At 33.3% G+C, this 27,333-nt stretch overlaps 3 protein-coding genes and 1 long non-coding RNA gene across 4 annotated transcripts; 2 read left to right on the top strand and 2 right to left on the bottom strand.

Moving 5' to 3' along the window:
* Positions 1-2,406: 2,406 nt before the first annotated feature.
* Positions 2,407-16,019, bottom strand: LOC132722483 (HMG box-containing protein 4-like). The gene is made up of 10 exons (XM_060706988.1): positions 15,836-16,019; positions 12,264-12,526; positions 9,896-10,787; positions 9,194-9,364; positions 8,739-8,824; positions 8,209-8,296; positions 7,597-7,661; positions 5,758-5,976; positions 5,107-5,199; positions 2,407-2,933 (listed from the first exon to the last, which is right to left on the bottom strand). The coding sequence occupies exons 1-10, from the start codon at positions 15,912-15,914 to the stop codon at positions 2,766-2,768; spliced, it is 2,124 nt and encodes a 707-aa protein (XP_060562971.1). The 5' UTR covers positions 15,915-16,019; the 3' UTR covers positions 2,407-2,765.
* A 558-nt stretch (positions 16,020-16,577) lies between these two features.
* Positions 16,578-18,290, top strand: LOC132722482 (uncharacterized). Its single transcript, XR_009624616.1, has 3 exons — positions 16,578-16,651; positions 17,055-17,133; positions 18,168-18,290. It is a non-coding gene; the product is annotated as an uncharacterized LOC132722482 (long non-coding RNA).
* Positions 18,291-18,659: 369 nt separating this feature from the next.
* On the top strand, positions 18,660-19,010 carry LOC132722477 (putative nuclease HARBI1). Its single transcript, XM_060706983.1, has one exon. It carries the CDS (start codon positions 18,660-18,662, stop codon positions 19,008-19,010), a length of 351 nt encoding a protein of 116 aa, XP_060562966.1.
* A 644-nt stretch (positions 19,011-19,654) lies between these two features.
* Positions 19,655-22,674, bottom strand: LOC132722481 (uncharacterized). Its single transcript, XM_060706986.1, has 2 exons — positions 22,411-22,674; positions 19,655-22,049 (listed from the first exon to the last, which is right to left on the bottom strand). The coding sequence occupies exons 1-2, from the start codon at positions 22,508-22,510 to the stop codon at positions 21,457-21,459; spliced, it is 693 nt and encodes a 230-aa protein (XP_060562969.1). The 5' UTR covers positions 22,511-22,674; the 3' UTR covers positions 19,655-21,456.
* Positions 22,675-27,333: the final 4,659 nt, after the last annotated feature.

Genomic DNA, 27,333 nt, shown 5'->3' with positions numbered 1-27,333 from the left:
CTGGTTGGGGACCACCAAAACCGGACAACCACCAAACCCGGACGGTCCCGAAAATGCTTAATTTAGTATTTTCTTTGTTCAGTGGTTGTCAGTCACTTTTTTATCAACAATAAGTGCATGTTTCTTTTAAAATTAAGTAAATAAAATTATTTCAACCTCCGTAAATGGTAATATTTTAATGTCTATTTCAAGAATGTTGACGTTGAAATTCGGGGGTCAAGAAAGCAATGCCTGACCTCATATACCAGCTATAATCATTTGCAGAGTGAATAATAGAATATCCAAAACTTCAGCATTTGTTGCTGACATATTGTATATCATGTTACAAATCAAAAACCAAAACACCCAAGCTTTTATCTGAATTAAATCACATCATGTACATATCTGTCCGGGCACATGGTACTGTAGTGTAGACAATTTAGGTAAATTTGATACCCTCCTTGTCGAGCCTCAGATATAAGTGTCAATACAATCAGAAATAAACAAACTAGTTTGTTTGTTAGGAGAAGAACCTAGCTGAACTGTGTCAAATTTTTTGGTCTCTAGGTTAAAAATTATGATATCTGTACGGAAAAATGTTCCAAAAGTGTCCGGTTGATGGTCTCCGACCAGTAGAGTACACAGTGACACGCATGCAAAATTATAAGATATATATAGACGTCAGTTATATAGGTTTCACAGGAGGCTATTCACCACAAATTGTCTGTGTTTCAGTTCTGTTTGAAATGTTGGAGTTAGCAGAACACCGACACATCACTGGTCATATTGGCCATACCAAATAAATGTTTTAAATAAAAACTATTTCTGACAATAAATATTAGTATGTTTACCTATGATTGCAGCTAATATATGCTTTACTTATATGTTTCTCAAAGGCTCAAAAATATATTATCTTAATGAATTAAACTTCCTGCTAGTTGGGTGGTTCCAGTATTCATGCAGTTTAATCACCCTTATGATATGTTGCATGCCTTTCAAATCGTCTACGATACCCAGTCTTCATATTCTTTGCTCCTCCTTTCAAAATGTTATTTTATTAAGTGCCTGTTGTATGCTCAATTAAGACAAAAACTGTGGGCTATATGCCGCTGTTCTTAGAATGAATGGAAAGTGTTATTGAAGGTTCTCACTTCTGTGATCACAGCCTTTAGAACACATCTGTGGATGTTTCACAATTAAACATTGTTTTCATGCATAATTATAAAGTTCTGCTTAAATCTGTGCTAAGTAGTCCAGACAGTAGCTTTCATGTACCACTACCATAAAAATAAAATTATAAATTGAATTGTGAAATTCTTGCGGCCGTAACCAGGTTCTGAAAGAAACGATGGATGCAGGCAGTAACAATTAAATATCTCTCTTCACTCTACTAATAATGTCTATTGAATCAACAAGGAAATAAGTATCAAGAAGTTTTCAAGTACTTAAATCATAAATATGTGCAAATATTGAGACAGTAAATGAAAGCCATTCCACATTCTTTGAAAGTTTTATTTTACTTGAATGACATTGATAAATGACAAATGTACAGTATTTCAATAAGTCATAACAAAATCACTAACATTTCTATCAGTAACAATTGCGTAAAACATTGTAAAAAAGAAAGTACAAGCTGAGAAAAAAAAACTAACTAACACCCAAAATTTTATAAGAAATTTGTTCCATTACACAAATATCTTAAAGCTGCATTCCTCCAGATGAACCAAAATATAGAAAAATATAGAAAATCAAATTTTTTTATTTTTTTTTGCATAGGATTTTAGCAAAAGTAAACAGATATAAAGATTCATGTTAAAATTTATATGTCATGTGCGATTGATGACTGATTTTGCAGTATCTATCACCATATTTCTACTGAGGGACAAATGCAGTAAGGAGTATTTTTGCATATTTTGACCTCTTTTTGGAAATTTACACAGATCTAAATCAAAATAAAAAATGCCGTTTGCAAAGTAAAAATTATTTTCTTTGTTCATTTCACAATATTTCACTTTAAAACGTTTTCAAAATTTTCATGAAAATTAGCATGAACCTGAAGGCATGCTGCTTTAAGTATATCATATTCATGATTTCAAAATCTATCAAAATAATGATTAAAATATTTTTTGAGTGACCTGAAAATAAGATTATAAACACAATTTGTACTCCTAATTTATAATTATTTAGCAGTAATCTTCCCATGACTTACATATGAAAAATACTTTACTAAATATTAAATAGTATTATGAATAATTAGAAATTGCGGGTAGAACATTAACTTACTGTCAATACACTGTTAGTTACTTTGTCAAAACCCCATCCTGTTATCTATCTCAACTTAGTAAATTTTATTTACATCTAAGTGATTAAATCATTGTTTTATTTGGTACAATAATTGGTACAATAATCAACACCACCTATCACCATCTTTATCATCATCTTTAACACCTGACCATAGTAAAAATATTTTCATCAAATGTCTTCCATCACTTTTATAACTTTGCACTAAGTTACAACAACTGTAAAAAGTATAAATGAGAAAGTTTTGGTGTGCAGTATGCAGACATCAATGTTGTCAATATTCCACCAATATCCTTTGAACTTCTTCCTCCAAGATTCCATACTCATTCTTTGCATCTAGCACAAAACTGTGTCAACTCCTTTTCACCTGAACTTTTAAATAGGTAAAACTGTATTCATGAGTATTCCCTATCAATAAACATGAAGCTGCATTGGGATACAGTTTAGCTAAAATGAACACATGTGTAGTGGGGTGATTTGTTCCATCATAATCCTGGCATGATGTAAGCAATATTGTCCAAGTTCTTCATGTGAGTTTCTGCAGGCAGGCCATTTGTCTCTGGTAAAACTGACGTTAGACACATAAGGGGAGCAACTGTGCACAGCATAGAGTCTAACAATACGGATAAGCTCCCTTGGACTGCAATCAGACCCTGTAATATAAAAGAACATGAACATATTTATGCTTTATTAACCCTTATCATGCCGAGTAAACTACCACTGCTAACTACTGCAGTGCCGAATTAATTTATGTGAACAGCAGCTGGGTTAAGGTTAATTGGGGTTAGGTGATTTAAACCTCTTATTCTACCTTATTATTATTATTTGATATTTAAACCTATATATTTTTTGAAAGAAGATTAAAATGTTTACGTAATAATATAAAACTTATTTTATTTCATTGAGTTTTAGTTTATAAATTGCTTACAAATATCATAAGAAATATAACAAGAGCTGTCCGTAAGACAGCGCGCTCGACTTTTTTATTGCTTGCCAATAAAAAAAGTTTTTGCAGTAAAAGGCAATACAAGAATCTCTGTATTTTTAAAGTGAACTAGTTGTTTGATACCCTTGAATATTACAGCAATGTTTATATGACATAATTTATGGTAAAGTGAACAAGTGGATAGGAATGAATTTTTTTAGATTTTTTAAGTTTTTTAGTGCTTGCCTATAATACAAAACATTGACAGTTAAGGGCCATAATTCAAATAAAATCTTTGACAGAATTACCTTCTCCTGGACATGTTTGGGAATCATGATTGTAAACAAGTATTCCAACTTTCAAATTAATATCTCAAACAGTTCAGTCAAAAAGTGGACTGGTACTAAAAACTTAACCAAGATTCTAAGTCGATAAAAGGCCTTAATTTTTTAAAACAAATCCTTGACAGAGTTACCTTCTCTTGCGTACAGATGGGGGTAATGATGTGAAATAGCATTAAAAGTTTCAAAGCAATATCTCAAAGGGTTAAGGCAATAAGTGGATTTTACCCATATTCAATGTATTTTCTAAGTCAAAAAGGGGCATAATTCTGTCAAAAACCTTGACAGAGTTATGTCCTCTTGTCTGTTGATGAAGGTCGTGATGGTAAACAAGTATGGTCAGTTTCAAAGCAATACCTCCAATGGTTTTGAAATAAAGTGAGGTGGTACAAAAAACTTAACCAAGCTCAATACACTTCCTAAGTCAAAAAAGGGCCATAATTCTGTCAAAAACCTTGACAGAGTTATGTACTCTTGTCTGTAGATGGAGGTTATGATGGTGAACAAGTATGGTAAGTTTCAAAGCCATACTTGTAATACTTCTGAAATAAAGTGGGGTGGTACGAAAAACTTAACCAAGGTGTGACGCCAACGCCGACGCCGGGGCGAGTAGGATAGCTCCCCTTTTCATAGAAAAGTCGAGCTAAAAATGTACCGAAATTATTAAGCAAATTATGTAATAAATCCCCAATATATTCCTGCTCATTTTCTGACTGATCAAAGTAATTATCAGTGTCACTAGACTTAGAACTAGTATTATACATATTTTCATCATCAAACAATTGTTCTAAGACATCTTGCACATGCATTTGTCTATTTTGCCCTTCTGCCATTTCTCTGAACTTTTTACAAATGAATAAAACTGAAAACATTCGCACCATTCTGGATAATTTATGTTTAACTTGACCCAAGATTACTGAAACAATTAAGATATTTTCTCCTGCATTCACTGGTAATTATTTCTTATCAGTATGACATTGCTGATTAGTGTATTCCCTGTTGTGTATTGGATTACTAACAAATCCGTGATATTTCGGTGTTGGCTGCTGTGGTAAGGACATGAAATCCAGGATATCTCGGTGTTGGCATGATAAGGGTTAATTATATAACACAGTTTCCAGTAGATAACTAAAATCTATTACAGCTAATGAAATTATCAAAAATTTAATCTCATGTATTTCACATATACTTGAACTTAGACTTAATCTAGGTTTGATGTCAAACTTTACTGGTGGAGGAAGACCTCAGACTACCTTCATGCTCATTTCCGGAACAGTAACTATATGCATAACAGTAAACTAAGCACGATTTTCATTAAGAATTAGGTAAGGATGTCTTTTATAAATGTTTCTTTGCATATAATAAAAAGAAAATTTGTTTAGTTTAGTGGCTGATCAAAATATATTTCACCTCATTAACACCAAACGTTCATATTTCATGAGTGGCTGTGCCACTCGTGAAATATACCTTTTGATGTTCAATAGGTGAAATACAATGTATATTCCGATCTTCCAATGAACTAAACAAATATCCTCTATGTAATCATAACGCTATAGTTACCCGATGTTCTTGTAACTTCATGCCAATAATACTCAGAGATTCACCAACAATCTTCAAATGAGCAGCCACGTCAACAGGTTCCATTCCAAATCCCTGCAATACAGAATAAATATTTGAAATCTAAGCTGTACAGAATAACAATTACAGTACTTACAGACTATAAAGCAATTTTGTGCATATCAAATAAAATATTTTCTATAAAAAATTTACGAGAAAAAATAAAATTATGATGTTTCTTTAATCTTACCTTTTTGAAAGAATTGTAACATATATTAGAATGTCTCTGTTATTTAACACACATGAATATTGTACATAAACAGAATAAAATGTTCCACATGAAAATAGTATTTTGCCGTTTTATGTAGGATTTTAACTCTTTAGTGCCCAAACATATATACAAACATATTTCTTTCATATAAATATTTTGGGATCATTCTTTTTCAGAATTAAAACAATAATGTTGCTTATTACAGGCATCAGATATAAAGCTTAATTTTTTTTATAAAAATTTTTCTAAGTCCCTACCTTACAAAACTATAATTACTACAATACAAAACAAAGACAAATTTGTAGTTTAGATTCTATCCCAAACTGTTGTCAATCTACAGCTCTTAAAGCAACCATGTAACCAAGGGGTTCCTTGAAACCTACCTTTACAGGAGTAGACATATCTTCAATAGGTTGTTGTTTAACATTTTTAGCAGAAAGAAGAGCTTGAGCCAATGTTGGAGCGTTCTTCTGTGACATGACAGCCATCTGTCTGGCTGTAGTGACGGTCTGTGAGCCTGGGATCTTTGGTACATTAGCTTTACCAGTTGTGATCAGAGTTGACCCTTTTCCTGCTGCTTTCTTTGCTTTTCTCTTCCATACCTGGAAATTACGAAAATATTCATATGTAAATCATAAATGAACAAGCATTTGATAGTATTGCGGGCAATACAGTAGTCCCTACCGGTCCCTCAAAAAGTTCTTTAATTGTCATACACTCCTGTGTATTGCCATTTATAATGAATTTGAGAATGAAGTCTGTATTTGAAAATATCAACCACAAAACATAATAAAATAAGTTTGTCTATATCACAGTAATGTGTTAAGTTTCCATGCTTAGTAAGGAAATTATGTTTATACAACCTTGTCATATTATTACGACGTGGGATTTTAAAGTAAATCCTATAAGGAATGAAGAAGTTGGAGTGAAAATACCAGTTTCTCGAAAAAAATCTAAGTTCAAGGGGGATTTAATTCTGGAAATAGTCTTGCTAGAGTATTTAACCTTCTCAAAAATGTCGAGTGATAATAAGAAACATATATATGAAGTTTGAAGTAGATACATTAGGAAATAAAGAAGTTATTTAAAAAAGACAACATTTTTTCCCCTAAAAAATCTAAGTTCAAGGGAGGTAATACTGATATTTTTTGTGCTAGAGTTATAAACATTGTCACATATGATGTGGTTGATGACCAGAAACATATATTTAAAGTTTGAAGTAAACACCTTAAGAAATAAAGAACATATAGTGAAAAAGCTGAAAAATTTAAATCAGAAATCTTGAAATTCAGGCTATTTGTTGCCATAGCAACCAGAATTTTCAACATAGGAAGAAAAGAAAAAGATGTGCATAATCTCCAGACTGCCATCTACCCATATTTCAAGTTTCATAAAAATATTTTCAGTACTTTTTGAGTTATCACTGGATCCAGTTTATGTGTTAAATTTGCCATATTTTCAGACTATTTGTTGCCATAGCAACCAGAATTTTCAACATAGGAAGAAAAAAAAAGACGTGCATAATCTCCATACTGCCATCTATCCATATATCAAGTTTCATAAAAATATTTTCAGTACTTTTTGCGTTATCGCGGGATCCAGTTTTGTGGACGGACGGACTGACGGACGGACAGACAGACGGACAGACGGAGGGTAAACCTAAAGTCCCCTCCGGTTAAACCGGTAGGGGACTAATTACAGTTTTTCTTGTCCATTCCCAGAAACAGTAGATACAAGAAATACATATTGCTTTTTCTAAATATAAATATATAATAGGGAATGCAGCTTCCAAACATTTAGTTTTTGCAATTCTTCAAATCATACATATGCAGTAAGAAATTTTCTTCAACAAATGTACAATGTATGTAAAAATGTATTTTACCCAAATACGAGCATAGTATATAGATCTATAGCATTAAAGTTTCATTTTGTTCCGTTTCTTCCTTCAAATATTATTTAAATTGTAAAACATTAATGCATTAAACACAAATCAGACATTTTCAGCAATAACTTTCTAGATTTCAATAAATGTCTGCAATAAAAGTATCAAAATTTCATTTCTCTGAAAATGACATTTATAGTTATTAACATATATCTTGGTACAGAAATACCAAAAATTATTAAAGTATAAATGCACTGTCTATCCAATACCTACATTATACATGTACTTAAATGGAACCATTAAGTAATGCCTAGTGAGAACTTTAACATTAGACACATACCATCTTATCCTTCTCAGATAATGTAGACCACATCTCCCCCAATGTTTTACTGATGGTTGAGAAATCTACAAAATGAGAATACATAAGTAAATCAGAGCATTATAGAAACATCAGATAAATGTTAACAAATCCAGACATAAATGGATCTACATTAAATTCTGTATAATAAAAACTACACGAATAATAAATTGTAAAACTGTAGGTGTAATGACACTTAAGAGATTGAACAGCAAAGAGTCGGGGTTTTAATATTAGAGATGCATAAATCTTAATCTTTCATAAATATGTCCTCTATACTTAATAAATGACAATCATCCTTTCAAGAAGGTACAGATGGCACACTATTTATTGGCAGGAAATGATTGAAACATTGAATAATTTAAATATCACTGAGACCATAACCTTTTACATTCTTGCCACAGAAACAACAGAGGTTTCCTTATTTATTATTGTGAATTTGTGATCATACTATGAAAGTCAAATGATACTTATTAACCAAAACAAAGTGGGACAGACACATGAATAAACTAACAAAATGGGGGAATGAAGGAAACATGATCTTTTTTACTTTTTTTTCCTAGGGGAGGGGTATGTAATTATAAAACTACAAACCTATGCCTGGATTATCGTTCACTAAGCGCTGTCTGTTAGCAGTACACCATAACATGTAAGCTGTTGGGGCTCTCTTTTTCTTGGTTGCCTAAAAAATACAAACAATATGCCCCTATAAGGTACTATTACTTGCTTACATAACAACTACCAAAACATAATTTAAATTACTGGTTTATACAACTTTTCAAAACAAACATTTGGCTTATTAGGGGAAGAATAAACATTTGGCTTATCAGGGAAAGAATTAACGGATGAGTTTAACAATCAAATATATAAGACACCAATCAAATGCAAATTCTGACACATTTTCCTACTCTTTCCAGTGGAATAGCTGGGATTTTATATTTTGGATTATAAACACTCTGGAAAAGTTCCTAATCTGATACCTGATAGTAGTCAGATGTAAATATCAATGCTTAATACCCCGCACTGCCAGTACTAAGGGTACCCAGCAGGTATCTGTCCATACACTACTGATTACAAACAGTCACGATATAGCTGTATTGTTTAAATAAAAAATAATCAAGTACCTCTGATTCTTCTTTTGCAGGCTTCTCCTTTTTCTTCTTCTTGTCATCTGATTTCATTCTGGCAAAATCCATCACTAATTCACCATCTGTTAACATTTTACAATACAACTATTATGCGACTTAGATAAATGAGAGCTGTAGGCATAACTATTCCCAGTGCTTGATAGTAAACCAAGACAACATAGCAATTATTATAATATTAAGGATGAAAATTTCATTGAGAATATATGACACAGTTATGATAGGAATAGGTTCTGTGCTGTTATGTTACTTTAATAATGTCTATTGTACTTAACTTAAAACCTCAAAACAAAATCACTTACAGACTGGAACAGTGCAAGTAACCACTTATATAAGTTTATTTATATATTATATAAATCTTTTTACTAAGGAACAATACAACATTGAGACAGGACACAGCATCCTTGATACTCAACTTATAAAAGACAGCTTACCTGTGTTTGGAATATCTCCTAATTGTACAGAACTGAGCTTTTTCTTCCCCTTTGCTGTCTTTTTCTTTGCATCTTTTGCTCCTTTCTTCTCTGTTGTTACAACTTCTTCCTCTGGAATCATCAGACCATCATCTTCTTCCATCTCTATAAAAGAATCATTTCCTGGTTCACCTGTCAAATAAACAAAGAAAATTAGCCAATCAATCACTGTAAAATAAATGTATTTTCGTGCCATTTGAGAACTACTGGGAACACAGTACTAAAATTTAGGAGTGTAAAATAAATGCTTTCCATATCATTTGTGAGCTACAGGGGCATGGTACTAAAATATATGAAGAAAAGCATTTTGAATAAAGGAAATGCAGGCTTAACTGATCTGTATGATATAACCAGTATCTCCTTGTTTCTTGTCATGGCAGTTCAATTATAAAATAACAATGAAAAATAATAAATGAAAATAGAAAATCAATTTTTCAAACTGAATGCTTGTTTATCTAACAAAAGAATTGCAATTGTATTCTATAAGTTGTCTTAAAGGACATCATGTTCCCCTCTTTTTAGTAATTTATATACAAACCAAGTTAATGATGTACATGTATATGGCAGATAAAAAGTAGCCACATAACCACATAGACAATAGCCACTTTATGTAATTTATAAGTTACTATCATCTATTAACATAATAACAAAAAATATAGTCACCTAGCTCGATTTCTGGCATGTCTAGCCCAAAGTCTTCATGGATCATTGCTTCTTCCATTTCTGCTTCAGTTTTCACCTTGCCTTTCTTTTTCTTGCAGTCTGTTTCTTGTTTCACCTCAAGGCCAATATTCATAGGTCCTACATGTATAACATTTGGTGAAGGTACTGGCGGGGGCATGAATGGAGATTCATCAGTTTCAGCAACTTTTTTACTCCCTCTTTTACTCTTTGTTTCTTTGTGAATCATTGGTACAGGGACAGCTGTGATTTCTTCAAACTCTTGTGCCTTGTCGACTACCACTTCACCTGGTTCAGGTTTAACTATTGTTGGATCTGGACCAGCATTCAGTCTTTGTTTTATAATGGATATATTTGATGGGGCTGGCGCACCTGTTGACATTTCAAGAACTTGCCTTATCTTTGATTTATCATCTGATGATGCCTGTTTAGCAGGTGTCACCGATTTTGCTTTTGTTTTCTTTGAACTTGTCTTTGTTTCTTTCATTTGAGGACTCTGAACAATAGGAGTGTTAGATGAGGCTGGTTTTGATGATTGTGTGGGAGAACTCAGCAATAATTTTATAACACTTGCTTTGTTGTCTGGGGATTTCACAATGATAGGTGACTTTGAAGATCCGGCAACAGGCGACTTCTGGGACGGAGATACATGGATACTGCCAGGTGGTGATACTGTTTCAACCTTTGGAAGTGTTGGTATATCTTTTATCTTCAGAATTGGTATTGGCAGGTTGGTAGTGACAGTTTGTTGTACCTCGTGACCTGTCTGTGCTACTGGAGATTTACTCTTCTTGCTGGGATCTTTCTTAACCTGCTTTTTCTCAGCTTCTTCAAATTCCTCCATCTCCAATACTTTGGCTGATTTCTTTCTCGCCTAAAAGTTTAGAAAAGTATACTCTTATTATTGACACAGGTAAAGGCATTTTAACTACTACAGTACTTTGTTTACACATTATTACATTTTAAGTTAATTTTTTTAAGATTTAGATATTGTTCTTTTTAATATAATTTTTTAGGCAAACATATAACTGTGTACAATTTTATTAATATCTTTCACTTTTAAAATTCGGAAACAAGTTTTGTTGTTTTAAATGATGTTGATTAACAAAATGGTTACTTTTATGTACAGTGTAACTTCCGAATTCCGGAACTTCTGAAATCCGGAAACTTCTAAAAACCGAACAATTTTTTCGGTCCCGATTTTTTCCCTTCTAATTTCTATTACAATAATACTTCTGAATTCCGGAACTTCTAAATTCTGAATTCCGGACGATATTTTCGTAAAATTAGAGTCAAATCAATGCAATTTTACCTCCAAAAACCGGAAATATTCAAAGGTGTGAAATACATTGTAAACCCTGCAGGAAGATTTAATCTCCCTATCGATTGTTTACTAATTAGCGGTGATCGTGTAAATTGACACGTGTTAAAAATCACAAACTGTGAAATGGTATGTTTGAAGTGATGCGGTTAATCAAAGTAATTTACGGCGGTCAGTTAATTTGAAGTGTTTATTAGCGGATTAAATGACAATTAATTGGACAATGTATGCATCAAAAGTCTTTAGGGATTTTATTGCATTTGATGTAATAATTAATTAACTAGCATCGGACGATATGTAAGTTTATGCAATTAACAACATTTCTACAAACTGATAGAAATTCAAAAGCATTTGCAAGTAAGATAAAAAATATATTCTTTTCATTCACATCTTTATCTTGATTAAAAGACTATTATATATGATATTACAGTAAAGGCCACTTCTTCCTTGACATTTAGTGATATTAAGTGGCTTAGTCTTGTCCGCATTATCATAAACCTCTGAATTCCGGAAACCTCTGAAATCCGAACTTTTTGACAAGTCCCGTGGGTGTTCGGTTTTCAGAAGTTACACTGTATATGTATGTGGCTGGGGTAATTTTATCTATCTGTATCAACAATTTCATCTAGTGATGAGTGTTATATATTAGAAGCCTGTTTATATTGTAGATTGAAACTTTTGACCAAACTCACATGTAAATGTTATCAAGGGGTGCCAGTGTCAATCAAATGCTTTTTACTTATTTTTCCCTAAATTTTTATCTAATAATATCTTTCTATATTACAGAAATAACGATCGGGTGTCACAAATTTTGACCCTAGGGACTTTCGAAGCAGACCACTATGCAAATCTGCAATGCTGACAAATTAATTATAATTATATATGAATAATTTTAATCATCCAACCAGCAGTGTAAGAGAACCTTGGCAATTATTGAAGTATATGAATCTACACTACAAACCTAAATCATCTGTTCTGACAGGTTAATTAAGCAATACATGTATTTGATGCAATGAAGTAGAAACTCACCCTTGATGATCTACCTGGCTTTCCTGAATCTTCATCATTGGAGGAGGCATCCTCTTTATATGGTGTTTGTACTTCCTGTTTCACTGGAACCATCACAATTTTTGCTGCAGGGACTGGTGGTGTTGTTGCAATCTCTACCTGCTGGACACGAGGCACTGGAGGAGAACGTGGCAGCTTTGCAACATCTGGCTTAATTTCGGATTCTTCTTTATTCTCTTCTACAAACTTAGCAGGCTTCTTCCTCACTCTCCCCGATCTTGTCACTGCAAAAGATAAGCGCAAGAACTTACTTAACAAAGTTATGACTATTTGTCACAGTTAGAAAATTCAATTACTGTGTGTTAATAAATAGTAGAAGCTTAAGGATTTTTCCTCTGCTGTCAACATATTTAAATATTTAAAAGATTTTCTTAACAATTAATGTAAATTTTACATTGCAAGAAATTTGTCATCAAGCAGGTCAAATTACTAGAATAAATTCCATTTTAGTTGTACATTGTACCAAACAAGCGTAACGCACATACACTGTTTTCATATTGTACCCCAGTGACAGACACATGTCATGTGTCCTTCTCCTAGGTAAAAGATGTAATGATTTAATAACAACCATAGTTTTTTTCTATGAAACAGATCTTTCCCGGACCAAGTTGCTCAATACAGTATAAATTATACATGTAGTAAGTAAATGCACGTATTTACATGTAGTACTGTTCTATCTACATCTAAATGAATTGGTGATGTTCAACCAAGTCAGCGGTGTTCCAAGTGAGTCTATATTTGTTAATCTCTTATCATACATGTAGATGTTGTTTGTATCTTATTTGAACATGATGAATTAACAGAATTATGAAAATTGATTCTAAAAAAGTAATTACTTTATATTATCATCATTATGATCATTCAATGATAATTTGTTTTTGCTGATTTTCTACATAATTAATTTCTACCATTTTTGTTCGGTTTTACATCGCACCAACATAGTAGAGGTCCTATGGTGACTTTCCAAACACAAAGGTGTGTAAACAACTCGGCCATTAACACCACTGTATCAGAAGTGTAATTTAGGGCAGAAGCAGGGTTCTCACTAGGATTTTCAAAATAGGAGTCTTGGGACTCCCATGCCAGAAAAAAGAAGAAGTCCCTTATGATATCTATTATCACCATCATGTCTAAAATATGTTGAGCTGTCTGACAGTCTCTGCTGCAGTTGATGAACAATAAGCAAAGTAAGGGGGATGGGATTTTCAGATTTGCACAGAGAAAAAGCTTATTTAGGAAAATGGTAGTATGTCCCAAAATTATGGGAAACACTGTAGATCTACCGTAAAAAAAGTAATTGAAAATATTTGTTCAAAGAATAATTTCTAAAACCATAAATCATCACAGACACTTGGAGTTATCTGCGTGGCTCCTTTTGTTGATTCGCACTTGTATACACCATGTCTATTTTTATCGTGCAAACCGTACGTCAAAATATTTTGCATATTATCATGACCTGGTCACATGTCTTGAACATAAAACTTGTTTTCCGCTATTTTAACAACGTTTAAAGTCCCTAAAATATCATAATTTCATAAAGATAACAATGTAGGCTTTCCTTTGATGCGAGACGACTGGAATGAGTTTCGGCACTGTTTTGCGCTTTCATTTATGCCGAAACCAAAATCCCCGCAGCGGTTACATCCCCTAATCAGTACAAAAACCAAATCAAGAAGACTGACGGAAAGGGGCGAGTAGTTGCTATTGAATTTCTTTTTTTTTTAATGCGTTTATTTAAGGTCGCCGCCGAAAAGGCCATATGGGCGACCGTACACTCAAGTCGGGCCATCCTAGAGCGTCCCGCCGAGATTTTTTTGTCGATTTTTTTCCAGCTTTATTGGTGGAGGAAGACCCCAAGTGCCCCTTCGGGCATTATTTCAGGCACGAGCGGGCACCTGGGTAGAACCACCGACCTTCCGTAAGCCAGCTGGATGGCTTCCTCACATGAAAGATTTCGACCCGAGTGGGCATCGAACCTACAGCGGTGAGGGACGTGTTCTTGTAATAAATAATACTTTTATTTTTTATACGGGGAAGTCAAAGACCGGGCCCGCAAAGCGGGTCCGGGCTTTGGCTTGCCCGGCTATAGACTACACATGTATATTTAAAAGAAAATCAAATAAAAAAACAGTTAAAAAATATATAGAATTCTATACCTATCAATGAAATTTTCAGTGTCAGTTCTAGTCGGGCGCCGCCATTTACAATGTAACTCAATGATAATATGCGGGGTATTCCGATAAAGGAACAAATCTCAACTTTTCGGATTAATAATAATCGTCGAGTGAAACGGTAGTCCAACTAATTGTACTGCGCGACGAGATATTGTGCTATTTTCCTGTCTGGGCAATATCTCGCCTTTAAAGCGAGATTCTGCCCCAGAACGAAAATATCTCAGAATCAAGCTTTGGCACGTCAATATATTTTGACTAGTGAAACGGAAGCGGTGCATGTAACACCGAATGACACCTTTAAAACGGAAAGAATGAAAGGATTTTTTTAACGACTTCCCTGTTTATAGGCTTTGCCTAATTTCATATTATTCATGGGCGGAGAAGGGCGGGGTCTATACTCCAAACTTGTGTCTGTGTAAATCATCAGACAATTATCACAACTATGCTGTTTTTTCAAGATACACTCCACACCTGACAGCCCCTCTATTACTATATAGTGTTAAGAAAATTATATCATTGTATGTGTAACTAGGAAAAATAATATCTCCATCTCAACTATTGTAAACAACCGGTCCTAAATTATAGCCACATATCTCTTTGTAACAAGGAAGTGGCTAGCCGTACGGGCCCGTACGGCTAGCCAAAAGTTCTAGCTGTACGTGAGTCACGTACGACTAGCCTGAACACACTGTATTGGCTAGCCGTACGGCACTTTTCAAAATTATATGGAAGTCGAAAATGCATATGTTATTTTGTGTCTTTAAACGACGATTTTAATCAAATCTCCGCATTTGTCCTAGTGTGTTCACTTTAATAAAGATGCTCCGCAATTTTGCAAAAAAAAAAATACGAGTAAGCATTGTATAATCTAATATTTTCTATCTCAATAAAATTAAGTGTCAAAGTTGCATGTTATAACGTCCTTAATTTTCATGCTTATGATTTGTGAACGGTGAAAAGGAAAAAATAATTTAATAATGCAAACTTTCCTTAATGATGGACGATGGACAAACTTCTATACCGTCGGTAATTGACGCAATTATCAGAGCCCAACAACAATTGTTTTCGTTTTTTTGTTTTTTTTTTATTTAAAAATTAAACTTAATGAAACAAAAAAGGATTATTATCAAAATTTTGTAAACTATTTCAATTGATGTTATTTAACTGCAACCAAACGCTATTTTATCTCGACGTCTTGAGATGACAATTAAAGTACGTACTTTCTTTACTGAAGACAGTGTGTCCTGGCTAGTCGTACGTGACTCACGTACGGCTAGAACTTTTGGCTAGCCGTACGGGCCGGCTAGCCACTTCCTTGTAACAATTTTCTTTAATTTTTTGTAATTTATTGCCATTTACCTTCGTCTTGCTTCTGAAATTTTGATGCTGGCGTAGACAAAGCATCTTCTTCAACATCTCTTTTTCTTTTGGTTGCCATATTTAGAATCTAGATAATGTTTCAGAGAAAAAAATATTATTTTATGAAATTATTTTTGTTTTGGCCGCCATTTTATGAAACGGTGCTAGTATAAAAATATACTCTGTAAATACGTGGCACTGGTTTAGGATACGCGGTACTAAAATAATAATATGCACATTTTGTTAAAGCTTAAAGAATACAAATAACACAATTTTGAAACTGCCAGTTTATTGCGATTTTAAAATTCTTACACAAATGAAAAGCTCGAAATCTTAGCTTTGTATCAATTTAAACTTCAACATAATTATATCTTTTGACACCAAAGGTATATTAATTTTTTTTGTTAAAGTTACCAACCATTTTACAGATGGATATTCAACTGGTTTTCTTTACTCGAAACTCTAAGAAAAGCCCGTTGTCTGCTAGTTTGTACACTGTTTATCGGTTTAAATTATCTGAGAAACAATATAATGTAATAGCATTATTATAATAATAATATTTCTCATAACAAAGGATAGGGTCTAATGGGCATTTGTTATAATTCTTAAGGTGTAAAAATTTATTATAAGAAAATTGAGATGATAGGTAAAGTCTAAGGTCCAATGGAAGAGAGTCAAGAATTCATCTAGTAAGGTATATTGGTTTTTTTTCTTGTTATGTGTAGGACTTAGCAATTAAATAAATTAAACTCACGGGGGGAATCACGTGACTTTGTATAGTAATACCCACGAGAAAATGGCGACTGCTGAGCCCCGGTAAGTACCTTATTATGTTAAATTAAGGTGACAAACGTTTCTTAAATCAACGCACAGTTTCCAATAGCTTACTTAAATGTGACGAAACTATTTTATAATTCTTTTGGTTTCAAATTTGCAAGTGTGTTCCGTCTACGGTGACAGAGAAACAAATATCGAGAGAGTATTTTAATAATAATTCATATTATTTCATATTACATGTATTCATATTCATATAATTTCATAAAAGATTACTTAACTTAAAATAACTAAATGAGACATTGACATTGATACTCAACAATGTACGTTACACTTGGCCCTTTTTCACGTTAGACTGGACCCACATCCGTTATCTTTAGAACTAGATTTATAAAGAAATAACTGTGCAGAAGGAAATATTACAACACCATCATTTATTTTTCAGTATCTGCAATTTGGACCAAAAACGCAAAGGAGAAGACATTCGCCATTTCACATTGATATTTAATGCCATCATAGAACTGGTATACAAAGTTTTTATTAATTTTATTCTTACACTGGCAGATTTTATAAATAAACCCAAGAAGTTTTGTTAAAATGTTATGTATTACTATACGTTTATTTTCTTACCATGTGCAAATGTGTTGCGTCGTAAACTCTTACTTTTTGTTTGTGATAGAGTAAGTAAATAAGATATTCAGTGCGTCCATGGCGGAGTGTTTAAAGTCCCTGATTTTTATACACATGCTTCTCACCGCTATGGATTCTAGTCCGACCAGAGTCCTTGAATTCTTTCATCAAACTAGCTAACAAAACGTCGGTGCTTTAACTCAGGTGTCCCGACATTGACGGTGTGATTTGAAACCCAGCATCTAAGATTGTTTTATGTAAATATTTTTTTTACTCCACTTGCCTTCATATCTTTGACCGTTTGATTTCAAATATTCGTTTTTCTTTGAATGTCCATTATGCCTCTTAAATGCTATCATTTTTATTTAAAAAAAAAACTGTTTATTTTTGGTATCTTGTTACAGTTTCCGAAAACATACTCATTTGCTAGATACTCAAACTATCTTTTACATCTTTGGTTCTGTTGGAAAATGGTATACCTTTAGTGAATAAGTATTTCGTATGGAAGTCAAAATACTACTTTGTTTACATTTTGCTACCTTAGCGACACATCACTTAATATAATGTTCAGTGCTACCTTTTTCAGTTGTAATAAAATACTATCATACGTTTTATCCATTATTTAAACATTATCAAACACATGTTTGACATTTCTAAAGAATTTAAACAATATGGATTTCTGAGGAACAATGTGCCTTTAATCATAACTTGTATCACTGTATCATTGTTGTTTGTTGTTGTTGTTTTTTTTTGTTGTTTTTTTTTGTAAGAAGTTATTTTGTTCTTGCGAATTCTTCAATATATTTTCATAAATTAAGTAACATAGTGACTAAATGTAACAAATACCGCCATATAAAAACATCGATCAGCATTCAGTTAATAAACATCACCATACCAATTAACAAGCAATTATATTTGTTCATTACAGTAAAATGAGGGCCAAGACACACCTGAAACTGCAGAGGTCAAAGAACTACTATCGCCACAGAAAAATAACACTGAGCCGTGTAATATCAAATCCCATCAAAGTTCATTTGATATATTATAATAGAGCGCATTTGTTGCCGATAAACCAGTTCATGTTATAGGTTTGCAGTTTAGTGTTATTAGGATCAACCTGAAACCTGTTTAGTTTTAATCACCAAACTGTGGGTTTATCAAGTAAAAATGGTGGACAATGTATCCTGATATCTAATTTTTAGAAGAATTAATGTGTTCTGAACACGATGACAATATTCATTTGCTACAAAAAATAACCAGGAACACAGTTTGTAGCATGGCTGTTGCCACCACAACATTTAGAGAAAGAAAATAACGAATCCAGAACTATGTGGAGGGAGTATTGCCATATTATAGTGTTGATGATTTTAAGGACAGATTCCGAATCAGTAGGGAAACATTCGACTCGTTAGTAGAACAAATGATTCCATACATAGGTAAAGGGGAAATATGCGTTGAAAAGAAACTGCTAATATATGTCAAGTATATATCAACACAACAGACGTATCAAGCTTTGGCAGATATATTTGGGGTATGCGAGTATTCTGTTCACAAAAGCATTCATGAAATTTCAGAGAAAATTTGTAAACACTTGCTACCAGATTTAGTGAAATGGCCAGAGAAACGGACAGCTGATAGAACTGTAGATGGATTCCAGGAAATCAATGGTTTTCCAGGTGTCATTGGAGCGATTGATGGAAGTCATATCCCTATCCGCACCCCAACAGAATTCCCAGAAAACTATATTCACAGAAAAGGTTACCCTCCTTGATACTTCAAGCAGTTTGCGACTGTAACCTTAAGTTTTTAGATGTATATTGCGGGTGGCCTGGGTCAGTGCACGATGCACGAGTCCTTAGAAATTCCCCGTTATTCAAGAGTGCTTCAGCAGCTGAAAGTGAAGAAATCTACATGTTTCCCATCAACACACATCTACTTGGAGATTCAGCCTATCCACTATCCAACTGGTTAATGGTACCTTTTAAGGACTTTGGAAACCTCAATGAAATCCAGAAAAGGTACAATTACAAACATAGTTCAACAAGAATCTGCATAGAAAGAGCTTTTGGAGCTCTGAAAGGACGCTTTCGCAGACTGAAATTTGTGGATCTGACAGACATCAAAGCTATTGTGCATGTTGTACTAAGTTGTTGTTGTCTTCATCAACTTTGTCTGTACAACAGTGCTGAGGACATCCTGGAATTCATACCGGATAGCGCCGAGGACAACGAAGAGGTCAACAATTTTATGGACATTTGTAAAACATGTGCGTCAGCTGACGTGAAACGAAAAGCCATTGCCGACCTTTTGTAACTTTGAACAGTACATGCATTATGGTGTATACCAAGTGGCAGTATTATTTACAGATAAGATAATACATAACTGATTTAGTCAAAATTAAAAAGAAAACATTCATAAGCTGTGTTTCTCTTTTATTTAACTGAATGTTATAAACATAACAACACATGTAACAGAAAAGAAATTTTCTTAATTAATCTTGTACACTGTACACTTTTTCCTACAAGTCTTAAAAGTAAAATAAAGAATCTCCAATGAAAATATGATCAGTTGTGAAAAAAATCTAGAACAATATTAATTTCCACCTTCTCACATCTGAGAAATAACTCACATGTCATAACTAAACATGTCTAAAAAAAGTATATGTCGAGTCAATTTACCCTAAAACTTTAAAAAAGACAAGGGCATTAAAAACTGTTAGCACAAACAAGGGTTCATCGTACGATTGTAGTTTCCACAATAATAAATGATCAAATAAAGCTCAAATAAAAACAAGTATACTTGAATTTCGAAACTGGTTTTCTTACAACAGGAAGTTTGTTTCCATCATTTAGCTGATATTTGCTAAAATGCAAATTCAAAGTCTATCTTAAAATATTAAAAGATATATAAGTTCTGTCTGCAAAGGTATTGGTATCAGCTACTGTGTACAACAACGATGAGTGCCAAGCATATCTTTACCATTTAAACTTGCGCTCTGCCCTGTGTCTGCATGACCTTGAACTGTTACAAGAATGGACCAATAAACACACGCCATTTCATTATGTTAAACATTTCTGCTAAATTACTTCAGGCAGTTAAGAGAGATAAGGTGTGGAGACTTAACATATAACCATTGTAAAGTGGAAGTTTGAAGCTCAAGTACTATATTGAAATTGTGTCAGTATAGCTTAAAACTGTACTGGACACATTATCTCAATAGCAAATACACAAATAAATTCAAAATCTTTAAGCAGTTTAAAAGATATGAAGCTAATACGACTCGCAGAAGTGAGCACACACAGAAAAACACACATATATCGCCCTACAGCTGTTCAATGGGGCATATTATAAATTCCATAGGTTTGAAATTCCTAAAATCATTTTAATAATATTTACTGCAGTATAGTTGATCTTACAAAAAATAAACTAGAAGGCCACAACAATTTTTACAGCATGTCAAGAAAACTTGCTTTATACATGTACATACGTTTATAAAGAAGTTTCCACTATACTATTAATAAAACCACGCAGAATTTCCTTCTTAAATCCTTTTAAAGCCATGTTTTGAATGGAGCACAATTCATAACTGAATCATATTAAGTCTATGGCAGAACTTGAGAAGATCATTACTTTTATCATTTAATTTTAAAAACACTGTACATTTTGGATATCTAAAGAATGTTAGTCAGGTGCATTCTTTGCACGAAACACAAAATGACCAATTAAGTCAACAAAGTAGATATAAGAACACCTGGACCTTAAACTGGGCAAAAATTAGCAAACAAATTTGGCAGGTAATCTGCTGCCTAGTTGAAATGAAATGTTAGAACACTTTAAAAACTAACCATCTTACTTTAACAAGAAAACTGAGTAAGGTTTTATAAATTTCAAAACACTAATGTCTGTTCTTCAGACAGAACTTCCAAATCAGAATGAATTAGCACATTAACAATCCAGCAAACTGATACTTAATCAAGTGATTGCGTACTACATGTTGATCATTTTCAAACAGGTGATACTGTTATATGTGTAAATTACTTTCAAATAAGTGATACTCTTCTTTATGTTGAGCATTTTTCAACAAGCTGTACTGTTCTAAGTGTTGAGCATTTTCAAGCAAGCCATACCATTTTATGTGCTGAGCATATTAAAACGCAATCAGTTCTAGGTGCTGAGCATTTTAAAACAAGCAATACTGTTGTCCAGCTTTCTTAACTTCAATCTTTCAGTAATTTTGACAAAAGTTCAATTTTCTGTTTTTCAGTTGTCATTCTATCTTCATGTTGCTTTCTTATCTCAGTTATTAACTCCCTTTGCTCTTCTTTCATATCTTCTATTAACTGTATTACTGTATCGGTTTTGTTTTTTCTTGTTTTCTGCTTTTTTTTCTTGATTGGTGAACTACATGTAGAAGCTCCTGGTTCTTCACTACCTGTGCTAGATTCACTTTCACCAGCTTCAGCCATTGATCCTTCACAATGTAATGGAGTAACATTTGGTCTGTACCCATATATTTCTCCAATTTCTTTAAAGAAAGGGCATTCCTTTCTATCAGCACCAGATTTTCGGTTATTATCGATTGTGTCTCTGTATGCTTTTGTCATGTTTTTCCATTTTTGTTCACACTGCTGCCATGTTACTGGTAACAGGTGTTCAGTAATTTTGTTTGCAATTTCTTGCCAAACTGTCTTTTTCTTAATAGCTGGTTTCTGAAATTTTGCTTCATTCTCTTTATAAAGTGCTATTAACCTAAGAACAGCAGGTCTCGTCCACTGAAAACTTGGGCTTTGCAATACTTCGTTCTGTGATACTGAAATAAAGTAAGAATCCTTAGAAAATAATAATTCAACAGTTCAACGTAATTTATTACAGGACTGAGAGTGAGAAGTAAATTATTAAAGAATACTTAATTTCATCACATAAATAGCTACTTTTTAAATATTAAAACTAAAATATAGAAGAGAATATTTTGTGATATATGTTAAGTAGATCTCTACTTTGACTTTTTAATGCTGGGTACGTTGAGACTCGAGTACGTTTCGTCTATAAATGCAACATCACAAGTTATACTTATAAAGCATTATAAGCTGTGTCATACAACTTTGCAACTAATAAGTAACATTACTGTTCCGCTTAAAATGTTTAAAAAATTATGCTCATTTGTCAATTACCGATTTGAATTTTGGTCCAACATTCCTTCATGTTTGGCTGCCGCCATTTTTCCAGGAAAGTGCATGTATGTTCGGACAACCTAAACCGATCAAACTGCATCTGGAGGCAGTTTGGTCAGTTTGCTAAACCGGTTCTTGTTTCCGCTTCTAAAAACAACTAAATCAGTTTTAGTTTAAGTGAAAAACTGAAAAACAAATGTAGGGTTTACAAAACGGGTTTGAAACCAAACTAAGTTTATCGGCAACAAATGCGCCCATAATAGCAACCAATTAAGCATTCGTCCTATAGACAAAAATGTGAAATATTTGATCTTGCATAATTGAAATAAGTATTTTCTATCTCTTAACATATGAACTTTAACTTTCTTTTAATGTATATGTATGCTAATGGAATCTGTGCGTGAAACTTACTATTTTGTTTTCGTGTAACTTACTATCCAGAAATTGTTCGTTATACTTACTATACATTTGCAAAGAACATTTGTAGGCTACAGACCTTCGAAAATATATTTTATATGAACTTCTACGATAACAGATGTCAATAAAATGATTGATTTTGTGTCTTAAGTGCAGAAAGTAAGTTTATTTTCATTTATTTTGGTACCAAATTATATCGCTTCGTGCGAATTACTATCGCTGAATGTGCAATTTTCACACAATTCAAACAATGTTCTCAAAAACCACAAAACGTACGATAATGCACTTTGTATTGTCATTTGAAGAAAATTAACGCGCATATGATACGCTAGGTTTTGTTTTGATTTAAGAAACGTTTGTCACCTTAATTTAACATAATAAGGTACTTACCGGGGCTCAGCAGTCGCCATTTTCTCGTGGGTATTACTATACAAAGTCACGTGATTCCCCCCCGTGAAACTCCATGTCCAATTTTTTCCCCACAGATTCTCATTTGGACAATATCTTCATGGAGGGATTTAGAGTCTAAGAATGAGGTCTGCTTTGTCATCAGTGGGAAGTGACACTGAAGGGAAGTTTAATTATGTCAGAGTCTTTAATTACAATATAAAAATATGTTTATGTAGATTAAGAAGCAGCAAGACCACCAATGACTGATGATAAATGTATCTTCTGCATATTTGTACTGCAATAACGTTATCATTTCATAAATGAGCCGTGCCATGACAAAACCAACATAATGGGTTTGCGACCAGCATGAATCCAGACCAGCTTGCGCATCCGTAGATCAGACAGGCTGGTCTGGATCCATGCTGGTCGCAAACGCACTATGTTGGTTTTGTCGTGACGCGGTTCAAAATGTAAATATGTTTCTTTATGTTTTAGCATAAATCTAAGTTCTATTCAATTAGTATTAGATACTTCAGTGTCAAAAAATGTTCATATAAATTGTTTTCATTAATTGGATCAATAATCGACTGGCGTCGGGGTCATATTTTTCTCATTCAGGCTGTATAATTTCCCATAAGGCGTATATACCGTTACCCGGTAATAACTTTAAAGTTTTGGTCATCGGACTGATTTCAAACGGGTTACAAACGATGTAATAATGAATATTTAATCAAGATTGTCGCTATCTTTTTATGAGTAATCTTGACTGCAAATTCATTCTTGAATGTATCGACTTTTTATTAAAAGAATAAATATCTACAAATTGTTATATTTGAGTTTACTTTCATTAGGTTATAAATTAGAGAAAGCAGTTCCATCATATTTTTTTTTCTGGCATTAATTCCTATATTTTTTATAATCAAATTGCCATCTCATACCTTAAAAATCAATTTCAAGTCAGTAAAAAATGCAGCTGTGACAATATTTCCTAAAGCTGTTGCATAAAATGATCAATACCATCAAGTTATAATAGACAAACCATTATTAACTTGTAACAAAGAGTCTTACTGTTTGATACGATATAGAATTTACCTCTGAGGAGTGGAAACATAAATCAATACATAAAAGACGATATGTTTATTTTATAAGATTTCGATCAATAAACTACACCGTTATTGTAAATATAAAACATACATTTTGAAATAAACTATGATAAATTGATGTTTCTAGTTAAAGCAATTTATTTTCTCTGTTCGCTTCTTTTTTCTGAAGTAAGTACATAAAATATACAACAAATCATGCTCAGTAACCATCTACATTCCAATGTGGATGCTGTTTTTCTCGAACGTTTTTGCTTGTAATACTAAACATTAGTCCATGTGTGTTAATTGCTATACCCATTTTTACATTGATTAATGTTCTCTTTGAATAAATAATAAATGTGTCCCAATGCAAAACAATAAATCAAAGCACAGAAGGCGCTGAATGTGTTTGGGTCTCAGAATGTCAGAAAGGTGAAGGTTGTGAGATTATAAACCAATTTGTTTTTTGTATAGTGCCACCAGTGCTTTCCAGCGTTTTAATTGTAGTTAATTGGCTTTAAGACTAATTGCAACACTGATATTCAATTCAATGTTTATTTGATTAAAACAATTTGAAAAAAAAGAGTTGTCATCCTGGATTTGAACTCCAGACCCCTCGGCCACGGTGAAGTTATATGTAAAAGGTCTGAAGAAAACCATATTATTCTAAATTAGGGTGTGTAACCCTTATTATTTCGACGCTAACTGTTGTTTAACACAGATGTTAATAATCATGGAGCTTATTATAAGCATGTATATCTATAAAGGATAAAACAATATTAGAAATCTTCGACCATTCGGGAATTATTTTGCTTGAAAATTAATGCGCCTGTCATTTGACAATCTTTACGCAGTGATCTCCCCTGATTTTTTTCGGCGTTACTGTACATATAAAGTGAAGTAACCGCTTCAAAAAAGCGGCCTACTTTCGGCAGCATCAGACTCTGAAATTTCGCTACCATTATTTGTTTGGTCTGACGACCCAAACAAATAAAAACTATAACAATAAGCTATGAAAAATGCCATATTGTTTCCAATTTTACGTGTCGTCTGCTAGAGAGATGTCATACCTGCAAAAAAATGGAATAGTACATGTACATGTCGGAGGGAAAATACAATGTCGCCGTACGTAATAAAAACACATAAATTGTATCTAAAATGAGTTATTGTCTGTATACAACATATTAAAATTAGTTAGTATTAAATACTATATTATAGCTGTGTTTAAAAATAGTCTAGCTCCGTGAATGAATTATATTTTAGAAATTAAAAAAAAAACTAGAATGAATCTCGCTGTTACAGTAAGCAGACATTATTCCAAAAGGATCCGTCAATGATTCTTTCATATCCCGTTGTTTGCTTGTCTTCTGCAATTATTTTGATCGTCTGCTACTGCTGGCATATAGGTTGTCGCGTGCTCGTCTTTGAGAACCGTGAACATTCACCAACTGGATTAGACGATCTGCTTGATGGTTTCTCGTTTGTAGTGAGCTTAGGTTTTAAGTATCCAAAAGATATACGTCTGTCTATGCTGAAAGCGTAAACTTGATCGCGTACTTGTTATACAAAGGTTTAATGTGGAATAATGCCAAATGAATATTTCAATGTCAACAGACAGTATACCGGAAGTAAACGTTATCCATAACAATTGTCGTCTGCTGTTTGGTTTTTTTTTGTATTTCTCCATGGTGGATTTGTGCAGTTTGAAAACTTTTCTGCAGGTAAGTTAACATTATTGTTTGAACATTTGACAGGCACGGAAATATAAAATTTATAGATTAAGTTTATCCAGTGCACACATTCAAATGGTTTCGGATCTGGACATGTCAATGCATTGCTAACAGTTGAAATATGGCGAAAATTGTCGTTTGCTTTTTTGGCGTAGCATATCATCATGTGCTAAAGATATTGTTTGAATATATTCTTGCAGGTGACTTCTGCTGGAAACATGTAAGCCATATCCAATAATGGCACGTTGCCGGCTTTTACATTTAATAGTTGCTGGTCTAACACCAAAAACTGTAAAACCCCTCGCGTTGCACACCATCTCCCCTTTCGGAATATTTGATGTAGACTTTCGGTTTTTCTACATGTCTAAGGAAAGCGTCTACACTGTTGCAAAACTCGTAATATGAACGGGTTCGTTTCACCGCATGCTTTCTAGCTTTTTAATTAACTTAACAAGTTATCTACCTTACGTGCCATGTTTCCTTCATCGACTCTTACGGATTTCTTTACAATTAATTTCCCTTTCCTCTTCGGCCCGACGCTCCAGCTTTCTGTTTTTCTAGAACGCTGGCATACTAGTAGGTTACAATGCCGTGATACGAAGCATCAACTTCCGTTCCTTGATCAGCATCAACATCTGATTTATTAACATCTTTGTCATGACCGTCTCCAACGCCATCACTGTGTTTGAAATGACAAAAGATTTCACTGTTGTCCTGACAATCTCTGACTGGTATAGCAATTCTGAGATTAGAAGAAAATTGATTTTCATTTTTAGAAAATTACTTTGCAGAAAGATATTACTTGATTCGTTGAAATTAATTAAGATACATAAACGGAGTAAAACATTAATTTGAAAATCGATTTCGGTAAGCCTGTTGCATTAAATAGAGCTACATGTCCACTATAATACTCTCAAACATCTTTGTTTCTTTTTTTAAAATACGTGTATACCTTTTCTACAATTTAAAGACAACATTTCGTCTTCGCTTTTAAATAGCTGAAATCTGAATCAAATATTTTTTAATATTTCGCTGTTAAAAAGCAGCTGTCTTTGTGGGTAATGTATAGCGTATTGAAAACCACAGAGCTAACGTCTTTTTTACGCTAACTTGACGCTATTCTCAAAATATGTGCAAGGGCGACAATTTTGTAAATTGTTTCTTGTGTGTTGCGCATAAGTATTGAGAACGTAATTTTAAGTCATACAAAAAGTTTAACTCATTAATGCAGCATAAAATAATTTGTAAGAGGATGCATTGTTACGGAATGCCGTTAGGGCCATTGCCTATGAATGTGTTGATCT

This window comes from Ruditapes philippinarum, unplaced genomic scaffold (genome assembly GCF_026571515.1).
Source record: "Ruditapes philippinarum isolate M1 unplaced genomic scaffold, ASM2657151v2 ctg1660_1_1_1_1, whole genome shotgun sequence".
NCBI lineage: Eukaryota > Metazoa > Mollusca > Bivalvia > Venerida > Veneridae > Ruditapes > Ruditapes philippinarum.
The sequence above is the reverse complement of the archived record's forward strand: the minus strand, read 5'-3'. Positions and strand labels throughout refer to the sequence as shown.